A 25,588-nucleotide genomic window follows, 5' to 3' on the forward strand; every position below is an offset into this window, starting at 1 on the left:
GAAGTAAGTTTTCACAAAGCAATAGTCAGGAAGTAAATAAAGATTAGGTCTTCTAGGCCCATTTTTGTCTCAAAAATTTGAGAAACAGAAGGAGAAGTCCTTATATTATCGTAGGTCCCGGTAGAAGTACTTAGTTGATGATCCTCTGTGGCCAAATCCCGTTCCGGATTACAACTGCTAATCCGAATCGCTAATCCGTTCATTTTTCGAATCAAGCCCAAACCTTTGCCCAACGACTCTATGATCATTTGTCACCCCGCAGAGCAATAAACAACACTGCGGTCGAGTTAAAACAAAATCATGATGATGACAGCATAATAGCAGAACGAGCGGTCTGTTTCATTATTAAACGCCTTCAGAATGTAATTGTAATTACGGATGAATTACTGATATTTCGCAAGTGTTTACAGACGGCGATGTACATTCGATGAACTTTGAACAAAAACATTGTGACAAAGTGGACACACAGCGGCGGCAACTTTTTTACCATTTTTATTTCCGGCTACGTTCGTGTGCCAAAGTGTACTTCGCTGTATATATTTGGAAGATTAAGTTATAAAGCGACATAAACTTGATGTAGATATTAGTGCGGGGCATGGACCGGAGCCGGATCGGATATCCGGCCGGATTTTTTCAATTTTGGTCGGACCGGATCGGAGCCGGATCAGTATTTTTTCTGATACGGCCGGAGCCGGATCAGTATATTTTTGATCCGGCCACAGCATGACTATAGTAACTTCCGACCACAGTGAGAAAATAACCGAGCCATATTTGTAAAATCACTGAGCCATGACCCAAATTTATGGAAACTCATTCAATCGCAGCATTTATTATATGACTAAGCTTTTATTACCTCCAACATCCTTGTTTACATTGTTTGTGGTCGATGCGGGGTCTCCTTAGCGTGCAGTGAGATGGCTAGTAATCCTAGTATTATAAGATCATCGAAAATAGCAAAAGCTCTGTATGAAGAAGGGAAACTAAACGCGTTGATGTGAAGGGAAATAAAAGTGAGGTGTGGAAGAGTTTTGCCTTGCTAACTGGCCCTGGCACCAGTGAGGACGGCGGTGACTACTCATGATTTGTTCTCTGTCGGCATTGTGGTTTGATACTCAAGCATGACAGAAAGAACAGTGGCACAACACATTTAGCCACTCATATCAAAACCAGATGCAGTGTATCGAAAGTCATACCATCAGCGGGCCAACGTTCAATGTCATCCTTTCTGACAAAAAAAAATCTGCTCCGCTTCCGACTAAGGCCAAGGTACAATTGCTCAAAGCAGTCACACCATCCATTGTAAGGATTTGAGACCATTCCCATCGTTAAAGGTGATGGTTTTGTCGAACTTGCTCAAACATGTACGGATATAGGGTCGGTGTATGGTCGAATGAATGCAGAAGAAATACCCATCCAGACATACCGTTAAAAGGGAAGTTCTAAGCCGTGCTTCACTGGAGAAGGAAAAAATTTCTATCATTGTGAAAGCGACTATTGGCGAATATGGGATGATTGGGCTCACCACGGATATGTGGACTGATGTCAAAAGCAGACATTACATGTCACTGACAGCCCATTACATTCGCGAGGATAAGTTGCGCTCTGTAGCAATATCTGCAACAAAGTTTGAGGAGCAGAAATTAGGTGTAAATCTGCTAAATAAAATACATGAATGTTGCACTGAGATTGGACTATCTAGCTCTATGCTAGACTGCTGTTATTTTGTAACGGATGACGCAAGCAATATAAGATCTGCACTGACAGCACATCAGAGACTGACATGTGCTTGCCACATGTTGTCGACTGTCCTGCACCACACGTTACAGCCCTCGATGTCCGACATTGTCCGTGCATATTCACTGCCCTATAGTTGTGTCTGATACTGACATCATCATCATCATCATCATTGGTTTACTAGCAATTTTATCAGTTCAATACACCACAAAAATGCGATACAATGAAAAGAAAGGAAGATGTCGAAGCGACTTGGAGTTGTCTATGGAATCAGACACCCACCTTGGCCTAGGCGATGTAAAGAGAAGGCATGCACACTGAATGAAAGTAAAGAAGATAGTATAGAAAAAGTTTCTGATACAATATCTCGTTGCAAGTCTTTGACCGCGTATAGTCTACCTTGTCATTTTTAATTCGATGCCAGCCTGTGAGTGTAGTTTTCATATCCCATATAAACCTGTGAGTTTTTGTTTCAATATAACCTGAACCCATTGCCTATGATCTACTGCATTTGTAGTTAACTGGAAATAGCTAGTCGTACATGAATATTATCGGACTTTTTTGGATCGGATATCGCTCATTTCAAGTATCCGGCCTCGGAGTCGGAGTGGAGTCGGACCAGAGAATTGTGGAACAGGATCGGAGTCGGACCAAAGAATTTGTCGATCCGCCCCGCACTAGTAGATATGATATGTCTCATCAAAGTTGAGCGAAAGTCATTCTTCAATATGATATATGATACGCAACTGACGATGCAAATATTATCGCCTATTTCCCTTGGGAGCGACGAGATACAAGAACATCGCTAAACTGACTTCCGCAGATGCAATCGATCATTGCACGACTTGATGCCTATTGTCATAGCTACGTATTTCAAACAGGAAGATGCAAAAGGCTTTTCGCGGATTATTACATGTCTGTATCAGCACTCAACAGCGATTTAGAAATATTAACAAGTGCAATTAACCAGGACATCTCCAATAAGATGAAGCGGTTATCGGGCTTGATGTGCTCAGCGCCAGCGGAAAATCGGCGTCGAATATTATCCGAGCGTTATAATATGCTTTCTCTAAAATTGCTGAAATTTGTCACGGCAATTCAAATGCATTTATAAGTATGTATGGCACGATTTTTACTATTTTGAGAAAATCCACAAAACACAGCTGACGGAACGTGTACAGTACATGACATTAAGGCCTACTTTAATATTATGCCTAGTGCTAAAACAGCGACTTCATTAGCGCCGAACAAAACATCCCGGGTGTGCCTGCCTATACATTTGTACAATGTACAATGTACATGAACAATGTACTGTACATTATACAATGTACGTATTTTAATACGGTTTATAAGTAGTACCTTAACACTATATTTTTCGGCTTTGAAAATGACGACAGCCGCATTTGTCAATGCCGTTAACCGTAACGACGTCATTACGTAACTTTGCCAAAACACAACATAATATGCGAAGCAGATGCAAGACGCACATGGCCAATAGAGCGTTAGATTCATAAATTTCACAATTACGCGTCTAGTCTCAACACAGTTGATTGACATCCGGATATGAACTCGCTGATTGAAGCAAAACACGCGGGTCCAATTCCACGCATAACGTAACGGCATATTTATAGGTCCAGTTCGCTATACACAATTGTTTGGTGTCAACGGCTGGTAGTTGCACTCGAACCGGGTGCACCAATCAGTGAGGGATTGGGTGTCACAGTGGAGCGAGGTAGCCATTAATAATGAATATTTTGCACACCAATATGCGCGTATGTAAACGTAGCATGGCGGGACGCAAATGCGTCGCATGCTGACTTAACACAAAATTGATGTCAATTGAAATCTAACATCACGCGCACCTCCAAATATTCCTATACCACACAGGTGAGTTTGATACATCTGCCAATATTCCGATTTATGTTAACAACAGTAATCAGTGATTGTTGTTGTTTGTGCTATTCATGGTGTATGTCGACTACAATGGTCATTTTACACCCAGCCGATTTTCTATATTTTGATTCAGGAGCTGCCGACTTGTAGCACGGCCCACTTCTACGCTTTTGTAGGCACATCTTGCGCGGACGAGATGGCGAGGAGGAGCCTAGATAAACCTCCAAGACTTAGGCAGGAATTCTGGAGTCGACCTCGGTCGGACTCGAACTCGCAACCCATTGGTGTTGTAGCTGCGGAGTGTGGATTATACCACTACGCTATCTCGCCACAGTAACCAGAGGTTTCCAATGTGCCATCGTTGGTATTCAAGTATGGAAGTAGCATCGTAAATTTATACTTGGTATAACTCGAAGTGTATATCGTCTTTGTGGCCTCCAGTGACCACATAACCAATGATGCTTTGCCGACATGGTTGACTTGCACAATTGCTCAAGGTATTCATCGTTGGTACTCGAGTATAAGTAACGACCTAAATCTCACCAGGAGCATAAGTAGAAGTCTAGTAGTGATTTCCAACTCAGTTAAAAGTAAGTATTCCAGTACTAGTGATGCCTAAAAACTGTAAACTTGAGTAAGTAAGACTAATAACAGAGGGTAAAAGCTACTTGAGCATTCCTAAAGGCAGAAGCACTTCGTTACTGTCAACCTAGGAAATGATCAGAGCATTCGCTGGTAAACTTGGTCCTTGATAATCGCCAGCGCACATCAGGGTTGTAATGACTCGAGACTAGGACGGCCAAGACAGACATGCATTGCAACTTCGAAGAAAAGTAAAGTCGCCATATCATTGGTATTTCGTCTATCAGTCCCGATACTCGGAAAATAGGGTCAGAAACTGTTAGGACTGAGTAAAATTGCAACAGAGTACAATTGCGAGTAGAGTTGGAAAAAGTGGGTTGAACCGTAAACTGTTAACACAATGACTTGGACTCGACCCTCTACTCACTGACTTGGACTCGGACTTGACTCGATGACGAATTGAAAATGACTTGACTTGACTCGAGTCAAAACTATAAAAGTGAGATTGAGTTGCGACTCGGAACCTTGTGACTTGGTTACAACCGTGGCGCACATACTCTCGCATGCAGCAACAGCAGAGGTGGCCAGTAAAGTACTTCTACTTTTTCGAAGTACTCAAGCAGCTTTCGCCTGCTTGCAGTACTTTCTCACTTCTGTATGATGTTAGAATAATTCTACTTTACTTCACGGTTTTCAGTTTTTTTAGGCAATACGGTGCCACGGACACTAACTTTTACACTTGGGAATCACTAATTCTAATTGCACTCAAGTAGAAATTTAGGTAGTTACTTTTGCGACTACTTGAATACCTTTTTTGACCATCACTAATCAGCAGTCAAATAGTCAACAACAAGAACTATCTCGCATACCTCTGAAACAAGGTGCCGTTGAAGTCCGATTGCGGCGAATATTCGAAGCTGCTGTGCCTCGCCCGCGGGTCGCGTGACCCCGGGTTGAGTCTACTCTGCTGCGGGGCCGATCCGCTCGCGGGCCCCGACGCTAGCTGCTGCTGCCGGTACATATGAAACGAAGCGATGGAGCGAGACAGATCAGGGCTGCTAGTAACTCGGCCTGAAAAAACATTCGAGGCTGGTAAATTGCACCGTCATCACTAGCCAGAAGCCGTCGAAGGCATTTCACGCGGCAACGTGGCGACGCAATCGATTTCTGGCTAATTGTCATCAATAATAATGAGGTTTTCAAAAACAAATACAAGACAGACCACAGCAACGCACGATACCTACAATTGTACCTTCTCAAGTCTCGGCCCGGTCCATTAAGACCTCGTAACAATCAGCGCATATTCTAATCTGATCTGCTGAAGTGTCCTCATGACTTAAAATTGTCTTAAGGGCACACGCTTCAAGTACTGTTGGAATGCAGCGAGTTCGCGACAAACCTGTCGCCTAATCTTTGCAAAGCCAGCAAAACGCAACGAACTCGCAGCCTCCAAGAAATGACGACGGTAGCAAAATCAATGTGACGTCACAGTGAAACCGACGCGCTAATGAACCAGCGTGAAACGGAACTTGCGCTATGAGTTTGCGAATGGCTAATCGGCAGTAGATTGCGTCTTATTACTTCCGATGAATTTTCATAAACGATAAGCGTACGCCAATTCAAATTGCTTTTCGCAGTTGAGGACACACGGAATCATACAGCTACGCTTATGCATATTCGTTAACCTTGTCTACGACACCAGCATGACATCGGCAACCTCATTTCAACTGCAAGCACAATTTGAATAGCGATGTAAATACTACTATTGGTGACCAAAGTCAGATTGCATGAATTTGCTCACGGAAACATCACGCCGACTTCCATGATCACAATCCGTGACTTAGCAATCCGGAAGAACGGACGGCATCGTATCAGTAATAATGAATGACTGCTATGTTTTGGTTATAGGCTACTATTCTGTGAATTACGTCATGACATCAACTGAATGGTGACATACAGATGGCAGAGATGAGCAATTGAGCATGGATTAGGATTTGGATTTGGAAAAACCGGATTTGTGAAATTTTGTCGGATTTGGATTTTAGATTTTTTGTAATGGATTAGGATTAGAATTGGATTTACCGATTTTCAGAAAGATTGATGTCCTGTGGCGAATGGCGACGAGGTTTTTCGTCCTACCAAAGTTACTGCACGTACTTCGGCACTCACGTGTTTTATTTATTTTCACATACTTATAGGCATAAGATGTGGGCTTTTTTCGAGGAATTCCAACTTGATATCGGATTAGGAATTAGGATAGGAATATACAAACTTTATGGATTAGGACTTGGATTAGGATTTGAAACTTCGGATTTGGATTGGATTAGGACATAGAAATTTCAAATCCGCTATCTCTGACAGAAGGGCATTAAATCTGATGTGGTAGCAAGCAAAGTAATTTCCTCTGCTTTCAATAGTTTCCGCGCGGTCGGTTTTAACTACTTCTAGTTCTATCCTACTCCACACGTCAGTGGTTCGTCAATATTTTGGGACGAGCCCTTTTTACCATTGTAAAAGTCCTGGTCGCCTGTCCTGCTCCATTTCTATAATTCCACGTTAGCTAGCATCAATAGCGATTAAATACCAACCAGAACTTATCCGAGACGCGCGCTCCTAATCTAATGCTTGGCTTATAAAATTTCAAACCACTCACTCGTATATATAATATATATATTGGGTTAAATAACTGACCCTTCCAATACGAATCAACGACATCAAATCTGTGTTAGTATAAGTACCAATTAGTGGTAGTCCGGGTGCGACAACAATCTTCGGGTTTATGCCTGTTTCAGCCCTACACGCACATAGCGCGATCCACCTCTTGAGTTGAATAAAATGACAATAGATTCACAAGACAATATTACGGCCAGCGGTTCTCAATTTTTTTGGGTTTGCGGGCCGGTGAACCTTCAAAAATCAAATTTAACCCAAAATGCAATTACGACAAATGCATGCAGCTCGAGAGCAAAGACTGGAAACTTCAATTTAACGAGAAATGTACCGCTGCAGTTTTGATATCGCGTGTGTTATACGTGATTCTATTGAAGTTTCTGCGACGCTAAGTCTTGTTGAAACAGCTAACTTGATTTTCACTGTTCCGGTTCTTTTGAAAGAACCGCGACTTTGCTGTTTGCTAGCTTCTATTATACTGCCTACTGTCGGAACATCGTCAATTTTGTTCTAAATCTCTTCTTAACTTTGATTTGAAACTGGTTTTTAAATGAGTTCTAGCCTACCTTTAAACAGTTTCGTGCAGCACTTGCAGAATCGCGACGTATTCTTAGTCCTAAGTAGAATATTATCTCTATATTCCAACAACATGCAGAAAAAACTTTCCAAATTTTGTTTCGCTAATGAGCAAGAGTCCCACTTCTTACATTGTGGAAATGAATTATAAAACCCTAAAATATTTGGCGGGACGGCAGGAAACTCGACAACCACTGACAAAGACCAACAGCAGTAAGAGTAACCCCTCGGGCCAAAATCGGTCTTGAAGTACTCTCAAAAAAAGCGGAACATTGCCTGATGAACTGGGGAATTTGCAAGCGGCATTATACTTATACCAAGCAAAGTGTTCGATAAGTCTTACGGCCTAATTTAGTTCCATATCGCCAGACCGCGGCCCGGAGACACACCTTTCAAGTTTTAAAGCCTCTGGGACTTATGACCTAAAAACGAAACGTCGTCTGACCAATTCGGGCGTTCGCCTGCGGCATCCTACCTATACCTTATTGAAGTGTTCGCTAAGTTCTACGACCGAATTTACTTGACTAACGGCAAATCGCGGACGGAAATACACCTTCAAACGTTCTACTACAAAGCAAACTGACCAGGTCGCAGAAGAAAAAGAAAACCGCACCCGCGTACCTTATGGAGACGGCCCGCGCGCCTCCAATCTGGTTCGGAAATCAAACACATGAAATCCCGCCAGGATCAATCCCCGCCAATGACAACGCGGAATCCGACCCACCGCCGTGTTTTAGATTTTAAGGCCATGAATAATTGATGCCCATTGGCCACGCTTGCAAGCAAAACTTGCCTGTAACATTCGAAGAGCTGGTAACGATAACGACCGTTGCCATTATTCAAAATTGTTCCCGAAAACGTTCTTGAATTCCCAAGAGCATCGCGTGGAATCCGCTTGTCGGCAGACACCGATATGTTTGTAATGACGTAGCCACCCCCAGTGTAACTAAAGTTTGGTAAGAATTCCCTCGCCGGAAAGACACAGTAAAGCGACACAGCTCATATAGTTACCGGGTAGAAAAGGGGATCTTACTTATACCCGTAATACATTTGCTAGCAAACAGTGTGAAACTGATAACTATGGCGTTTATTTTACTTACAAACGGAAGATATTGACCTAAAAATCAAAATTTTGACATATTTGACCTTAAAAAACTTGATTTTGACAAAATTTAACCTCATGTATGCAAATTAGGTGTTTTCGCACATAATGTTAGAATTGTACTATTTATCATCATTTCTGGTTGGAATCATCTGTCCTTACGAAGTAGTTTAGCCTGAAAAAACGTTCTCGACTTCAAAACTGACAAATTTTCGCATGAAAAAACTATATTTTAACGAAATCTGGACCTATGAAGAATTCGAGTACTAACATCAGGTATTATGGTAGAAATAATTAAAATTCGTTGTAGCACAGCGAAAGATCTTTCCTACATTCTTGAGTAGAAAGTGTCTGTCCTTACTAAGTAGCCTGCCAAGAAAGGAGAAAGAACGTTCAACAGCAGCAGTTGTTGGTGTTCCTTCATTCTGACAATGTTGTCTACATTACAATTTTTCGCCATGCGCTTCTTGACAAAGAACCAACGCTGTCTTGCTTCAGTTAGGATATTGCGGTACGTTGAGCACAACACCACGCCAACCTATTTGTTTCATTTGACCTCTCATGATTCACAAGGAGCAGACAGTGGACCGTCTACAACGGTAGGTCTAGTAGGCTACAAGCTGTAAAACGTCAAATGATAAGTTCTCCGACAGTGCAAACGTCTACGATGCAACCGAAATGCATGTTTCAAAAAAATGTTGACTTTGTAAACAATGCTGACAATTTTTGAGCTAACGCTACAATTTTGACAAAATTTTGACTTATCTTGACCTGTCTATAAAAATGGCCCTACCGAAAACCTTTGTGTATGTGACGTCACTCCAGTTATACCAGTGTGTGTTCGCGACAAATTCGGGCAAAATCGTGGGCGATTTGACCACGAATCGAGTGTTATTACTATGACAAGTTTTTGCAACTTTTGCAACTTTTTTTACAGCTTCCTGCAGCTTCGTCAATACTCGGAAGTTATGTAGAATGCTGTTTTAAGCTGTTTGAAGGAATCTTATAGTGCAACTTTTTGCAACTTTTTCGATTTTTTATGAAATTTTTTTCGATTTTTCATGCAATCAACTTTTTACTAGAAATATTTGGCAGTATATGTAAATAGATCGCTTGATTATGTCACTGTTTTTGAGAATTTTGGTGAAATACACGGCCAAATTCGACTGAAATACGCTAAATCAGCACTGAAGTTACGCTCCAACGGATATTTCGGGAGCTGAGCCGGAAAGTGGACCTTTTTTTTAGTCAACCAATGGAGGATCTGGATGCAAAACTGTATTTCGGGAGTGGAACTGGCAAGTTTTTAGTCAACCGACCAACCGACCAAATTGTGTTCTTTTAGTGCAACTTTTGTGAAAAATAAATGCAACTTTCCGCGGATTTAACTGCAACAAAACCTTGCCCTAGTCATTACTTATTAGGCTTCGGACCGAGTAGGCCTATCCGAGTATCGTTCATGATGACGTCGTCAGATCCCGTGGGAAATTGAAATATTTACCTTATATGTCACAACAAAGAAAATAACGCCGGTCCTACGCTACGTAAAGATGATTTGTATTTTTCGACCATATGCCTATTCCATTGCGCTTTGTGACAATGCTGAGGAATAATCACGACTTCATAGAGATGTCATTCTCACAAACTTGAATAGTTATTGTACCGCCTGCATGTTTTGATGTTGTAACACGACCAAATGAGGTTTGAAGGCGTCCACGTCGAAAAAAGCGTCGAAGTTGATAATTCTAGTTGAAAGAGGCGTAAAATTTATAAACTCGTAAAAATCGTCTCCCACTATTCGACCAGAATCATTACAACGGACGCTAGATTCGGATTCGAGTCTATAATCCTTGTGCGCAGACACATTCGCGACCCGATAAACCAGCTCAGAATTCGCGATCGGCACAAAAGGACTCGCCACGAAAATCGCTCGCAAGATTATTGGCTACGCTCCTATCGCCGGGATAGTGTGTCGGTTGGTAAGGATGAGTGGATTCTGCGTTATTCGGAAAATATAAATTTTGGTGCATGATAATCAGAACCATTCGTAAATCCGAATTCGTATAGTCGTACGCTAGTACACGCTGAAATCTATGCGTGTCAGCATATCATAACATATCATATCATAGCACGGAATCAATTAATCGTGAGCAATTAAAATATCGCTAGCCTTATTCATAGGTGTATGGGAGCAAAATCTTTTGAGTATGCAAAAAAATAATTTTCGCCCGTATAGACAATGAATCACAAAAGAAATTATAATGCACTTATACGTGCCGATGTCGCATTGCGAAAAACGTTTCATATATTCAGGATATAGGCCTACTGAAATACACTGAAAGCAAATATGCCAACACTGAAACCAAGTCCAAAATTAATCTAGGCTGTTGTTAGGTTTATTAGCAATTTTTATCAGTTCGATACACCACAAAAATTGCGATAAGATGAAAAGATAGGAACGTGTCGAAACTACTTGGAGTAGTCTTTGAAATCAGATACCCATCTTGACCTTGGCCAGTGGTTCTCAATTTTTTTACACACGCCCCAATTTATGATACTGAAAGATTTCGCGCCCTCCCTCCCCCCTCAATGCAGCCAAAATGCTAGCAGTCTCAACGGATAGTTTGATTACATGGAAGGTTATAACTGTTAATGAGAGAATTCTCAAATATGAAATTCAGACTATATAAAGGACAAAACTAAAAATTGGAGGTAAATCGCGCGTAGCGCGGAAAAAATTCCAGTTGACCGCGCACCCTTCAGATGATTTCACGCTCCCAGTTTGCGAACAACTGGCCCAGGCGAAGTAAAGAGGAGGCATGTACACTGAATGAAAAGTAAAACATAGTATAGAAAAAGTGACAAAAATGGGGTGGCATGACATGGAAGGCCAAATCGATAGGTCATGCCGTGGTCCGGGACAGACTAGTATTTATATGGTAGAAATTGCTTGTATTTCGACTTGAAAGTGGACCCACTGAATTATGAGTGGTATTGCCAATTCAAAAAAAGTATTTGTTTACCAGAACGCACACCATATACATTTATGATATGCTCAATATCAACATTCTTTGTCATTTCTCTTTCAAGTTATAATACCGCCATGTCGGTGAGTCGTGACTGTCCCATAGTTGACAATGACCACGATATTTTACACTGCGATGCGAATAAAGTCAGCAAATTGAAAAGATATCACAGAGCTATGGCGCGAGCGGCCAGTGCACGCTGGGTTCACGACACCTTAAAAACAAACACACAGTGTGCGATGAACCAAAGCGGCAATAATACCCGTGATATCAGATTGCCTTTTCATGTTTAAGATATGACTTTAAATATGATTTCATTTTTATTCTATGCAGGAATTATTTCTTGTATACGTCTGTCTGTCTCTGTTAGTCCTATTGATATCCGGATACTCTGAATATGTTAACCTATGACCTCAATGTTTTGTTTCAACCCAGTGACCATGACAACAATTGACAAGGGTTCATGTTCAGCGTCTAGCTTGTCGTTTTGTTGTTGGCGATGGCCAATGATAGTTGATAAACAATAAGAAATTTAGCAAGTTACAAATCTAGCTAATCAATGAGTTGAATTACTTTAGATTTTTAAACTTATTGCTTAGCAAGAAAATGTGGGTACCGTCATTGTTTCGCTGGAAAATGTAGACTAAGTACCGTAATAACTATAGGTATGGACTGGGCAAAAATCCGAGTGATTCGTTTCCCGATGAGTTTTCGGTTTCAAGCCGAGTACAAATCATTAGAATTTCATAACAGTTCAAATATGAATATTTTATGCCATAGAAAAAGAAGAGGCGGAAATATTTGCCGTTAACCTATGTCGAACGGATGGCAACTTTAAAACGTGGAAGAAGCGGAAAATGTAGACTTTATGGCCTTTAGAGATGATGGTGAATTTGGTACAGATAACCCATCGATGACCTAGCGGACATTAATCCGGTCAAAATATGCCGAAACCGGGATCTAAATAAGTGGAAAATATTTCTAAGAGCGGAAAAGCCAACCATGCAAGTTCCAGGCTGATTTGGCGGAAGATTGCCACCGCCCATCGATGATATATCGTACAGCGATACACTCATAATATGCGGAAACCAGGATCTAAATATGTGGAAATATTTCTAAAGAGCAGAAAAGTCAACTATTCGTGTTCCGGATTAATCTGGAGAAAGATGCCCAATGTCCATCCATGACACAACCGACAGTGACGCGGTCGTAATATGCTGAAACCAGCATCTGAATATGTGGAAAGATTTCTAAAGAGCAGAAAAGCCAACCATGCGTGTTCCAGGCTAATTTGGAGGAAGATTGCCTAATGACGATCGATGACATAGACATAGCGGACGTACGTCGTACAGTCATAATATGCTGGAACCGGAATCTAAATAAGCCGATAATGGAGACTCTGTTCTGAGATTCTCTATTCGTGAGCTTGTCATGGTGTCGCTAACTCCATAAGAATCTCATGTCATCGAGTTGATAACTTATACTGCAATGAATGTAGTCTTCAAAGAAATATACCCATTACTATAAATAACCGGTGCTCTGTGTATGTTGTATGCACGCGCATACGCCGCATCATACTCCCATACGCTGGTGGCCTTATTTGATGTTGACGAAAATGATTACCGTGATGTTACATGAACTAACGACGGGGGACTTGAAAACATACCTTCGAAAACGAATCGACCTTATATTCTTAGGCGCATAGTATATCGTGAAATACCGATAATTAGATAAGTAAATACGACCGCCACCTTTGCACAAACATGCAATAATGTGTCATTCATTGAACAAAGAGAGACAGCCTGAATTTAGTAAAGTGTAATTCTCAGCGCGGCGGTTCCCAAACTGCGCCAGTGGTACGCGAGTAACTATAACCTGCAAATTTTGGAACTGAAAAGCGTTTTATATATTAAGTAAATCTCAGCATATTGAAAATGTCATGGTAACACCGCATTATCCAAAGCCGGTTTACGCTGACAGCGTACCGCATGACAATGTACGAGTCACCATCAAAGATACCGCTTCCGATTCAATCCCATGCTAATCGGCTTGAATGACAAGTCATACTGTGCCACTTTTGTATTCATTTGTATTATTTTTGTTGGCATTGCGTCTGTAGTTCCGGTGGACTCAATAGTCTATGTCTATTTTTCAAATGTTGAGATCCATTTTTTCAAAATTATGGAAAAAATTGCCAGATTTTATCCAAATTTATGTTGATCACATTGTTTCAAAGTTACCTGTAACCATGGCGAAGATATGGTCGAACGCAAGCTTAACATAAGCTCATTTTCTCAAAATGCGTAAATGTTCATAATCTACTAAGAATTCACAGCGGCGATATATATACGGAACATGATTTGTTCCGCGAGATATATATGATTATATTCAGTAATCTCAAATTAAATGACGATTTGTACCTCAAAATGTTGAATTCTTTCATCTCCGGTAAATGCCCATCGCACAGCCAAATACTACGAAATCGTCTCAAGTCCGTATGTTTCGAGATACTCAAACATATGGTTATCTGGCGATCGGGACGAAATAGATGACTCGCGCAACACCCATTGTTACGTATCTGCGAAGACGGCGCCAGCCTAACTGGCCTTTATCAGCGACAAAACCATAATTGCGTCGCAATCGCGAAACTAAATCGTCGCTGAATCAACACGCGATTTCACAGCGAAGCGAGCCTACATCTAGCAAAGATTACCGGATAACAACACAAATGTCGATGCTATGGAAAACCGGACTTGAAGAAAGATTTTGGGCGCGCCGCAAAATTTTGAGGGCGGAGATCACAAAGTTGGATTGATTTTGAACTCGATCATCGCGTTCACTAGGATTCAACAACCCAGGATTGAGGAAATCGGATGATCACAGCGCATAAAGTTGGAGTTGAAGTTTATCATGATTTAGCAAACCGAACCAACTGTACAATGCACTGCGTAAAATTCCTATGCGGAAGTATTTCCAATAATGACCGTGACGATTGTCACCATTGCAGGATGATATAGGCCTATCTATCAATATTGTATAATCCGCTTCTTCGCTGTACTGTACTGATTACGCACGACTTTCATTTCGCGATGATGATAATTTTACCTGTTATGGTTGTGTTGTATCTTTATCAGCAGGCTGCCGTTTCATTCAACAACCTGCCGACAGACAGCCAACAACGCGTTTTCGCATTATGATGCAACAGGTGACACCACTTGATTGAAAACTCGGGACACCTCGAGTATTCATCGCGATATAACTTTATGTGTCGCGATTAGCAGTTTATAATCACACGATTAGCATTCTTCCGTATCAGCTAACTTTATGATCTCCGCCCTTACTTTAGACTTTGAATTTTGTAAAGCAATAAGCAGTTTTGGATAAGGTTACATAACTTTCATAAGCGAAATGGCCACGACAGCTGGACCACGGAGCCACTGTACCGCGGTAACCGAATATATTTTCGCAAATATCACCTATTTGCAGTGCCATTGGTCGTTTTGCGTTAGCCGCAAAGATGCGTCTAGAAATTTCGATCAACTGCTAGAAGTACGACGACCAAATTTACTTTTTGAAACTATTTACTTGTAAAGTTTTGCCATTCTACTTGTAATTGAGCAGAAAATTTCGGCGTTACTTCAATTTCTACTTGAGTAGCGACGCTCACTGACTTTGACCGCCTCTGGAAAAGAGCAAAATCCAAACTCGGTTAATCCAAGTGTAAAAATCCATTGCTACGCACGTAGGCATGTCCTGGTTCGAACCTACCTTTTACGCTTGCAAATGGTATCAGAAATCCGTTGCCATAATAACGAATGTTAATGCGGCATTCGGTCAAATTTTAGTCACTGCCGGATTCGGACACGGTAGCATCGAAATTCCGGTGTTGGATCAAGATTCTATTCCGAAACCCGGAGCTGGAATCGCATTTCGAAAATATGATACCGGTTTAATTAAGCGTATGTGGCAGAATCGTGGTAATAAATGTGGGAAACCAATAACTTAATGTATCTGGAATTTAAAATGAGAAAAGCAGGATAATTTACATTATGCAGCAGCCTTGATCAGGACCAAACCAAGAAGAATACAATCATCAATCACACAGCCGGGTTATTAAAACACTTTGTCTGGCGACAATAGACAGAAATACGTTAATTGCGCCGTGAATCCTACGCCCACACGCGATCAAGGAGGCAATATCACCCAAAACTAGGCAGAAGTTCAGCTCTCGCGATATAAATTCGACTATTCCGGAATTCGAAAAATTCGCGCGTATGCGGAAATGAACTTCAAATCGGCGCGGTAATCAAGGTTTAATACACGACGCGTTGCCAATTTCAGGCTCGTAATGGGCGAGACGCCGAGAATAGAACCGCGATTACGATTTTAATTGAAGACGGGCGGTTTTTTCTTTCGACGTCTGCGGCATCGTCTCCCGCGCGAACGATGCTACGTCACAGAGGAAATCCCGCGGGGTCTACGATTTTCCGCGTTGCTATCGTTCGAAAATAAGTATATACTAACTCCCGGCCTACAGTGATCTACTACTGTCTACTGTCATAAATATTATTATTATAATAATAGTTAGTTGGCGGTTCTCCTTTTATACCACTCAAGACAGTCGGCTCATGTACACATTGTACACTTGTACTTAGTTGTACAATGTACAGGATACAAGAAACGATGCCCAAAACGTCATTGGTGTTACTAACGAAAGAGTGGTGCGGTAAAAGTCTACCCGACACGAGACAAGAAATTTATTTTCAAGTACACAATTAACTCCCGAAAGTAGATTGAGGCTGATATTTGTCAGGAGGGGCAAAGGCACTCTCGGTACGAGTTTGACGTCATACACATTCGTTACGTCACACAACAGCGTTACTACCCGCTTTGTTGCGAAAAGAACGCCGAAGCCTTGAACTAAGGAAGCATTTTCACGGAAGCCAGAACTAAAATCCTGGGGGACGGATAAAAACATTCCGGCAAACACGTGACTTAGTCATGAATATACCGCCCGAATGACGTGACAAAGACCACCATTTGGGAATCGACGAGACGCGATTCTTGTGATGGTAGGAACTGTGAACAGTACAATAAAAACTTTATTTCAATTTCACTTGCATAGTGATCAAATTGTGATTTGCATATATGCACAGAAAATCGCTGCACACGACATTGGACTCAATTTCTACAGTAGAAACCGTGCGATCCTAAATTGAAATTTCGACCATTTTTGGAAATAATATTAATCACGGTGTCAAATTTCGTACAATATTTGCGGTTGTGAGGGTTTTAGTAGTTGAGTATATCCCAAAAGTATTTTATAGGCATCCAAAATTGCGCAAGTAGGTATGTGTTCCAGCGCTTTAATCTACTAAGTGTGAGTAAGCCTTTGATTTGCTACAGTAGGTACAGCGAGTGCGCAATCCTCCTGTGTACGCAATGTCAGAACCAATAATTGTCCGAGTAATCCCACGGGGCCGTCTACAAGACAGTCTTACGTTACACAACGGTTTAAAAATGCTTCCGCCAGTTCAACGGTCGGTTCCTTTCGTCAATATCGAGCATGTCGGCGTAACTGAAATATTAAAATCGATGCCCGCACTCATAAGAAAAGATAACTGATTCTCCAGTGGAAAATTTGTGGTAAATGATTTGAAGACTTTGAAGGAAGTTAGGTAGTCCATGGGTAGTCTTAAAAATCAACACTGACATAATACGATTGAGATATTATCAAACAATGTATATATCATTGCATAAATCGACCGATGATACATTTAAAAAAAATAGCTACTTAATTACCTCTTGTCGTCATACAAATACTAACACTGTTGGTGTTGCCCTACCTCGCCCAGACCCTCTTACTTTTTTTTAAATTTCTTTTTCAACTAGTCTTTGTTACAGCCAGATTGTGTAGAGACAAGTGTGCCTGTTTGATGCGGGTGTGATCAGACTAGTTGACCGCCAAGGTCGTATCGATCGTTCTTATCCGATACCGAATACTGTGCATACTTATTTTCTGCACCAACATTATTGCCGTCTGTTTGTTATGTATTTCGGCTGGGAACAACGCCGCATCACATACATGTGGAGGTGCACGCTGTGCAGTGTGCATGCACAAATTGTACATTGCACATAAATCGATCTTATTTTGGCTAATCCGAACGAGAAAAAGACCCTAACATGTCATGTTTCACGTGACCCGCGACCGCGTGCGAACAGGTCGCCTCTACGTGGCTGTGCTGAAATATTTTTTGTCCCGATGACATTGCCAACATATCCATCATCTACCGCATAAATTCCAGTGAAGTATTCAATCACACCTGTGTAATATTCTTGGGCTTTCCTTTCCTCGTCGCTCAAGCGGATTCGTAGAGAAGACGAGAATTTCGCCGCGCATGCAGCTACTGCACAGTAGAATTAGAACGGGGAGCTTCTGATGCCTGGAGATTTTCGCGCCATTTTCTGGGGACGCGGGTCAGGTCGCAAACGCGCTCCGAAATACTCACGCAAACGTGTGATTGGTGATCAGGATTCCGCAATAATACCCGGCCCGTAAACCGAATCCGGTTGCGTACGGCGGTGGTCCGTAACGAAGCAGCCTACGTCTGCTTAAGCAGGTTTTGACTATATTTGCACTACTACCTCAGGCGATTACGATTTTAGACTGCTCAGTGCTCACACTTTATCCTTGACACTTTTCACACCAATACTAGTATTGTCACAACGAAAAACATAGCCGCAATACTAGAAACCTCCAATAGCAGTATTTCCACGCTGAAAAACATGTTTCACAGGGCGAAAGATTCGTGAAATGGAGATTTCTGTCATTAGCGATTAACCCTGACAATGGTCACAATTTCTACAAGTTCTACGAATTAGTCGTGGTCCGAAAAGATACGATTTCGTTTTGGATCACGTGTGATAGACATCATCTACCTTATAGTCTCAAAAAGATACATGATTGATGTTTTCAAGTCATAATCACTTATAACGTCACAATAACTACTTCTCAAACATTCGACTATAAGCTCGGCTCGGATTCGAACCACCCAGGTATACTCGATTTTGTCAAGCCCTAATGGAAGTAAGTAGATATTTGCGGTTATGTACAATGCAAGCATTAATCACGCGCAATAATCACAAGATCTCAATATTTCGCGTCGACGATATTTTGCGGACAGCGAATAGCCGCTAATGCCTCGAGATTAGTGACGTGGCGTCCTTTTCACATCAGCGGCGCGGTTCTCCATTATTGATAAATCACCAAGATAATTGATATCCTAATCGTAGAGAAAAACAAAACGGTTTCATGTCATGTCATAGCTGATATTGACAGAACGTTATACAATAGTTACTTGAGAATCTATGTGCATTGTGCATTAAGTATTACTACTACTACACATGTTCTATAAATATACTGGTAGTTGAAGAAAATAGAGCTCAAAATTCGGTTGCTTCTTCAGCTACAAGACCAAGGGCCCAACGCGCAAACAGAAACCTACATGTAAACTATGAAAGTAATCGGCTACATTGCGTGAGCAAATGTTCGCCCAGCATTTCGAAAGCGGGCACGCGAAAAAGCAAAATAATGCTACGGGGTTCAAGGAAACCACCACCGTATCGCAACACGAACATAACGTGCCTTTGTCGGCCATCAAGCGCGGGAATACTGCGTCAAGTACAGGCCTCTTCATATTATTAGCGCGCTTTTGCAAACGCGCAGTGCAATCGAGTGGATCTGACATTCTCAGATCCAAATCCCGAAATCCGAAATTCACAACATATCACTGCCTGTCCACTGTCCAGTGTCCACTTTCCTGCCGGCGCCCAAATACATCACAGTTTTACTCGTTTGCGAAATACAAGAACTTAGACGCTTGTCCATGAATTAGAGAAACGAAACAGTTTTAAATTGAGTTAGAAATTTGGAACGTATTTTAGGACGCTTTCTGAAGTAAAACAGAGTTCGTGGTCTGCTTCGGACGTGGTGTACGTCACAATGTTGCAACTGTCGCACCGAAATGTTTAAAAGAAGCTTACAACTCGTTCGAGATCAGTAAAATGTGAAAGTTTTTAAACAAAACAGCATATTTACCGATATTTGCCAGCATAATAGAGACTATAGGAAACAGCCAAGTCGCAGTTCTTTCAAAAAAACTAACAAAATTAGCTTTGTGGTTTTAATCTAGGACTTCGCCTCGCGGAAACCTCAATAGAACTATACGCGCAACACATGTAATATGAAATAATCAGCAGTACATTTTTCGGTGAATTAAGTTGTCAATATTCCCTATCGCGTTGCATGCATTACTCGTAATTGCACTTGGAGTTAAGTTTGACTTTCAAAGGTTCACCAATCCGCGAAATGAGGTTGAAATGAGAATACCCGCACCGTGTGACTCACAACTACGGACGTGACCAGAGAATAAAATTCGCCTCCTCACAACTTTTCCTCAAACATTGTTGACGAACTGCCGCCTAATCCAAGATTTCCATTCTGCCTCCGTCCATATCCTTCCAAAACTCCAATTTCAAGCTCGACACTGGCACAAGGTTAAAATCCGCGGCACCTACGAGCCTAACTCAAGACGACATAGGCTTATTTTAAAACATCGGACCCTACTTCGATATGTTGAGCAATCCCGAGAAACCTGTGATGATGACTTACTTCTGGATCTGTTCCGGAAGCCGCGGAATATTTCGAAGGGTGTCGGCGAGGTAGAACGGCTCCCATTGTCGCTCGGGGTAGTGGCTTTGCTGGAAGAGCAAATGGACTGCGAGGGGCTTCCGCTATCGGTCGACAAACACGAAAAATCCAGCGTCGCCAGCGGCTGTTGACACTCTGTGACGGAACAAACAGCGAATCGATAGCGGAGATGATTGGGCAGTGGTATTGACGTCGTTCCGGAGGTGGGACATCGCGGGAAAAGCTTGTTTTTCGGGAATTCGCGGATATCATATGACCAAAAACGATTAACAATCGATTCGAGCCCGGAATCGTGCGTGGATTCGCGATAAATCTATCGACATCCACGCACAAAATTCTGTGACAGAGAGATGAAATGAAATTTTCTGCGCAGTCTGGAATTTCAAACATGCTACCCTGCGCTTAGAGACCTTTGGGCACTTTAGCAAGCATTATTTGGAATTTTGAGACAACTGTTGGAGAAATAGGCATCATCCCGTGCCAACCATCCGATTGAATGCTCCCCCTCCCCTCCCATTTGGGCCCAAGGAATTTATATAGTACAGAAACCAAAGTTTAAAAAAATCGCACACCAATTATCGAAAAAAAATGAAAAAAAGTGCTCTGTTCAGTACCTTACAGTGTATCCTACAGCGTATCCTATAGTGCAGTATCTGATTGCTGAAAAATATGCCTTCATTTCACTAAGCTCTAACGTCAGACGAAAGGGTGGGGTTCCGAAAGACCGTGTGTCGAATAAAATTATCAAATTGAAGGTGCAGGTTGAAGCGAGGTGGGAAAAGCTACCGATATCTCAATTATTCATTTAGAGTGCGACACAAATTTGATGTAAATTCACAATAAGATTTAAGACTTTCCCGAATTCACCTAAAATAAAAAAATTATTTGACAAAACTTTCGGAATTTATTACATTTTTTATGCTAGCCCCGTCACAAAAATAGTATAACATTAATATTTCAATGCATTGCGAAACTTTTAAACCTCAAAATCGTGAAAAGCATCTTTCATCAACGAGAATTGTCGCTGATGCCACCACGCATGCAAGGGCCGCATTGCTAACATGATACTACAATGCCCGACGTGTGACACCAACAGCGTGACGTACATTGGTTGCATGCCGTCTGCTCGCATTGGTTGCATATTTGCAATGCTTATTTTTTTGACTATACTTCAATTCCTGAACGGCCGAATTTACACATCGTGCAAATCAAATCGAGCAAAAATTGCAAGAGCAATGCCAACAGGGCAACAGTACACAATACGTCATAAAGCATGTAAAAGCGCGAATATTTTTAGCACGACAGGTGCAGGAACAGATTCACGTTAACCACGGCAAGAAGCAGCATGATACCTTATAGGTGTTGGGGCGACATTGCCTGGCTCCCAACTCCGAGACCGTGTGTATACAATTAGGTATACCAACTTAGTTGCAAACTATGCGACCACAGTTATTCATCCGTATATAAATTTCTTAGCCCATCGAAATATGGCAACATCGTGGCCCCACGTAAAGATACGGAAAGCGTCTAAGAAGACTTCCGAAACCAATTTACCACATCGATTTCTCGCCCTCACGCAATCTTAAAAAGCCGGATTCATTCAGACCTAATCCTGAAATTATAGAGTACGGCACGAAAATACCAAGCTCACTGAAAAGAGCAAAAGCGAGAGGTATTCAATCCAAAACCAAACTCCTACAAGCTACAGAACGCATACGTTTTATCTTCCTTTGCTCTTTAGCCGGCCGATCTCCACACGCATTACTGTCGATAGCTCGCGACATGTCCAGCTCCTAAACAGAAGAACATCCTGAGTTTAACACACGGTTACGTCAATCGTGCACGGTAAACCTAACGAAAACTCGGGGAAATCCCACAGGGATTTCAAAGGAGAATGCTTTTCTACTAAAACAAAATGCGGGAATACGTAACAAATCACGAAATTAGTTAGATTTACGGACTAGTTTGGTGCGCGCTGTTTGGCAGGACGAATCCAGCATCTCTAAACAGACTGCAAACGATAGCCGTCGCCGATTTTCAACACAGGGTATGGTGCGAATCGGGTGAACGGTACTTTCTGGCACAGAATTTTGCTTTCACACCCATTGATGAAGATTAATCAAGTACACGAGTTCTTATGGAGATATATCCAGGGGGTCTGTTGTCATCTGCCTCTCCAAAAACACTCAGCAAGGTAGCACACGAAAAGGGAACCTACTGCACCGCTAACATATATCTCCATAAGGATTGTTGTGACTCGTTATCATCTGCCGGAATTAGCTGATTTAATGACTTGATTATTTGCAAGCTACGCTACAGCTACATTTTCCACTCGTGTATCCACACCACAGCTAAGCTTGGCGTCAGCGTAAAATGCAAACGCGAGGACGCACTTTGCGAAAATGCGCTCATATATTCCAAGCCGTCACAAGTTCAGTCTTGGAATTAGTTATTGCTACTACAGTAATGGAACATAGGCGACACTTTAAGACGCTATAAAAGTATAGGTGAGATACGTCCAAATACTTTGAACCATTAGTGCTTAGTGCTCAGTGCTTACGAAATCAGCCCAATCTATCTCGATTGAGGGTAGGGACATAAAAGTTTTGAATGTTTGTGACGGTTTAATGTTTCGCGCATATTTGTGTTAAATGATCGTGACAAATTTCGTACAACGAAATGTTAGTTTAAGACTAAACCAACTAAGGAAAATACAAAAGCAATGTATAGTAGGCCAAACTGAATTCGACATTCGTAACACGACTGAACTACAATCTCCAGTTGACCCGAGCGTTTCGCTCGTAAAAGCAATATCCATTTAAACTATTTGCCAACTCATAAAGTTTGGTATTTTTACAGCAAGAAGCTGCTACGCATATAGAAAGTTGTAGCATGAGAAATATAAAATACACGTGCCAGTACAGAGTACATGCTAACGCCCGGTTGACAACACAAATCGACGTACGGCGTTACTGACTTGGCAGTCAATAGCCGCTGAGATTCTCACGCAAGCGTTCAGTCGTACACTGTAAATAAATGGGCGGAAAATAGCAGCAAATCTACACTTTCTGGTACACAATTTTGCATTCACACCCATCGGTGAATACGAGTAAAATTCATCAACTCTTATAGGGAAACAGAACCCACTACACCCCTGGGATATAGCTTTATAAGGATTGGCGTATTTCACTCGTCTTCATCCATTGCAATCGGCGCGAAAGCAAAGTTTTGTACCAGACAGTGCTATAGGCCCGGTTTACACTCCATTTCCCACCATCATAGTGTACGGTAAGCTAATGACGGAAAGTTGACAGAAATACAACCGCAATGGTGATGCGTTGAAAAGCAAAATCATTACACACGCAAAAATTACACACAAAAACAGTTTGCAAGTAGTAATTCGTTCGTGACCAATCACCATCTTCAAATGTACTATATAATACATAACCAGCAGCTGACATCTGCTCCCTGCTCACATTTTCATGCAAAAGTCGTATACCGTGACGTAAAACCGCGAAAACCGAAGTACACAGTGTGTATAGTAACACAAACGTAACACAAGTAACCCACGACACACAATACCCACCTCGTGCGAGTCGTTCTCGTCCTCTTGGTGCATAGCGCACAACACGGAATAATCGCACGGCACGGAGAAGCAAGTCCTGTACGGTAGCGACGACGGGCGACAGTGACCTCCTGGCTCTGAATATATTTCAAAATTGGAGCCAGTCTCCGAAGCCGTAACGCGCTGGAAGAATTCATCGCGAAAACTTATGATTACGCGGTAATCGGCGCTTCGAGGAAGGAAGTCTCGACAGCGAAAGATAATGAGTAATGTTTTAGTAGCCGAGATTGGAACGGCGACCGCTGATTTGATACTGAATATTTTGGTGCTGTCAATCAGAGGCGGTCAGTAACGAAGTATTTCTACTTGTTCCGGGTAACCAAGTAGGTTTGCCTTCTACTACAGTTACTTGAGTCGTTAGGTTTTCACACTACTTCCACCGAATAGTTTCTTATACAAAACTACCTACCTTGTACACTTCGGATTTTAAGTATAAAGTAGTTTCAGGATAAGCTTGCATGGCTCTTATAAGAGACATTGTCATGTCCACTGGGCGAAAGAGCCCCTGTATCAAGGTGACTGAATATATTTTCGAAAATTACACATATTTGCAGTGTCTTTGGTCAATTGGACATTCTGTTATGAAGCACGCGACCCGTTGACCAAATCTACTTTTGGAAGGACTTGAGATTTTTCAGATCTTCATTTACCGGCACTACTTATACTTGAAGGTCATTATGGCGCCATATCAGTATGGAAGATGTGGAATGCTCACTAGGGGTCTTCAAAAGTGACTTTTTCCTCAAATCGTACTGGCTACTTGATAAAATTGTTAGGTTACCTTATTTAAGCCTACACACCAAATTTGGTTCAATTCCAACCAGAAGCCGCATTGCTACAGGAGAAGAAAGTTACTATTTATTATATAAAAATGAATAATAAAAAATTTGAAAATTTTCTTTTCACCCCATGAAAGTGTCAGGTTGTCTATAGAAACGATGTTCACCAAATTTGGTTCAATTCCAACCAGTGGAAGCGGAGTTATTGCCGTCGAAAAATCTGGATTTGAATAAAATAGATTGGTCACCGAAAATACTATTTTATTAATAATTCAAATTTTTCTACGGCAACAACGCCGCTTCCACCGGTTTGAATTGAACCAAATTTGGTGAACATCGTTTCAATAGACAACCTAACACTTTCATGGGGTGAACAGAAAATTTTCAAATTTCTTGTTATTCATTTTTATGTAATAAATAGAAACTTTCTTCTCCTGTAGCAATGCGGCTCCTGGTTGAAATTGAACCAAATTTGGTGTGTAGGCTTAAATTAGGTAACCTAACAATTTTATCAAGTAGCCAGAACGATTTGAGAAAAAAAGTCATTTTTGAAGACCCCTGCTCACATATGTGCCTTCAACGCTACTACGAAGAATATTATGCCTGTACTGCGCCGTATTAAAGATAATTTGGTATTTTTCCGACCATGCCTATTTCATTTCACTTTGCGACAACGCTGCGGGTTGATCACGGCTTAACAGAAATGTCATATCTACTAACGTACGTAGCTTTGTACTACATGTTCAGTATGCTGCGGTACCACCAATCGAGATTCTAAACAGGAATATACTAGCGGATCTTTGACCGCCTCTGATGTCAATGTAACTAAATCGCGACACTGCGATGTGCTAAATTGTGAACTGTGAACTGTTAACAGGGCACGGAGCATGA

At 41.6% G+C, this 25,588-nt stretch overlaps 1 protein-coding gene across 3 annotated transcripts in view; it reads right to left on the reverse strand.

The window, feature by feature from the left end:
- The window catches only part of LOC145452095 (microtubule-associated serine/threonine-protein kinase 3-like), a 93,969-nt gene that overhangs the window by 61,798 nt on the left and 6,583 nt on the right, over positions 1 to 25,588 (reverse strand). For all 3 annotated transcript variants that reach the window (XM_080330307.1, XM_080330308.1, XM_080330306.1), the window contains exons 3-6: positions 23,880 to 23,995; positions 22,011 to 22,086; positions 20,255 to 20,428; positions 5,079 to 5,280 (exon numbers count right to left, since the gene is read on the reverse strand). In XM_080330307.1, coding sequence (XP_080186433.1) covers positions 5,079 to 5,280; positions 20,255 to 20,428; positions 22,011 to 22,086; positions 23,880 to 23,995 — 568 coding nt within the window. The remainder of the gene's footprint in view (positions 1 to 5,078; positions 5,281 to 20,254; positions 20,429 to 22,010; positions 22,087 to 23,879; positions 23,996 to 25,588) is intronic.

Source organism: Botryllus schlosseri, chromosome 12 (assembly GCF_051294905.1).
Source record: "Botryllus schlosseri isolate E-star chromosome 12, Bs_hap1, whole genome shotgun sequence".
In the NCBI taxonomy this organism is placed as follows: domain Eukaryota; kingdom Metazoa; phylum Chordata; class Ascidiacea; order Stolidobranchia; family Styelidae; genus Botryllus; species Botryllus schlosseri.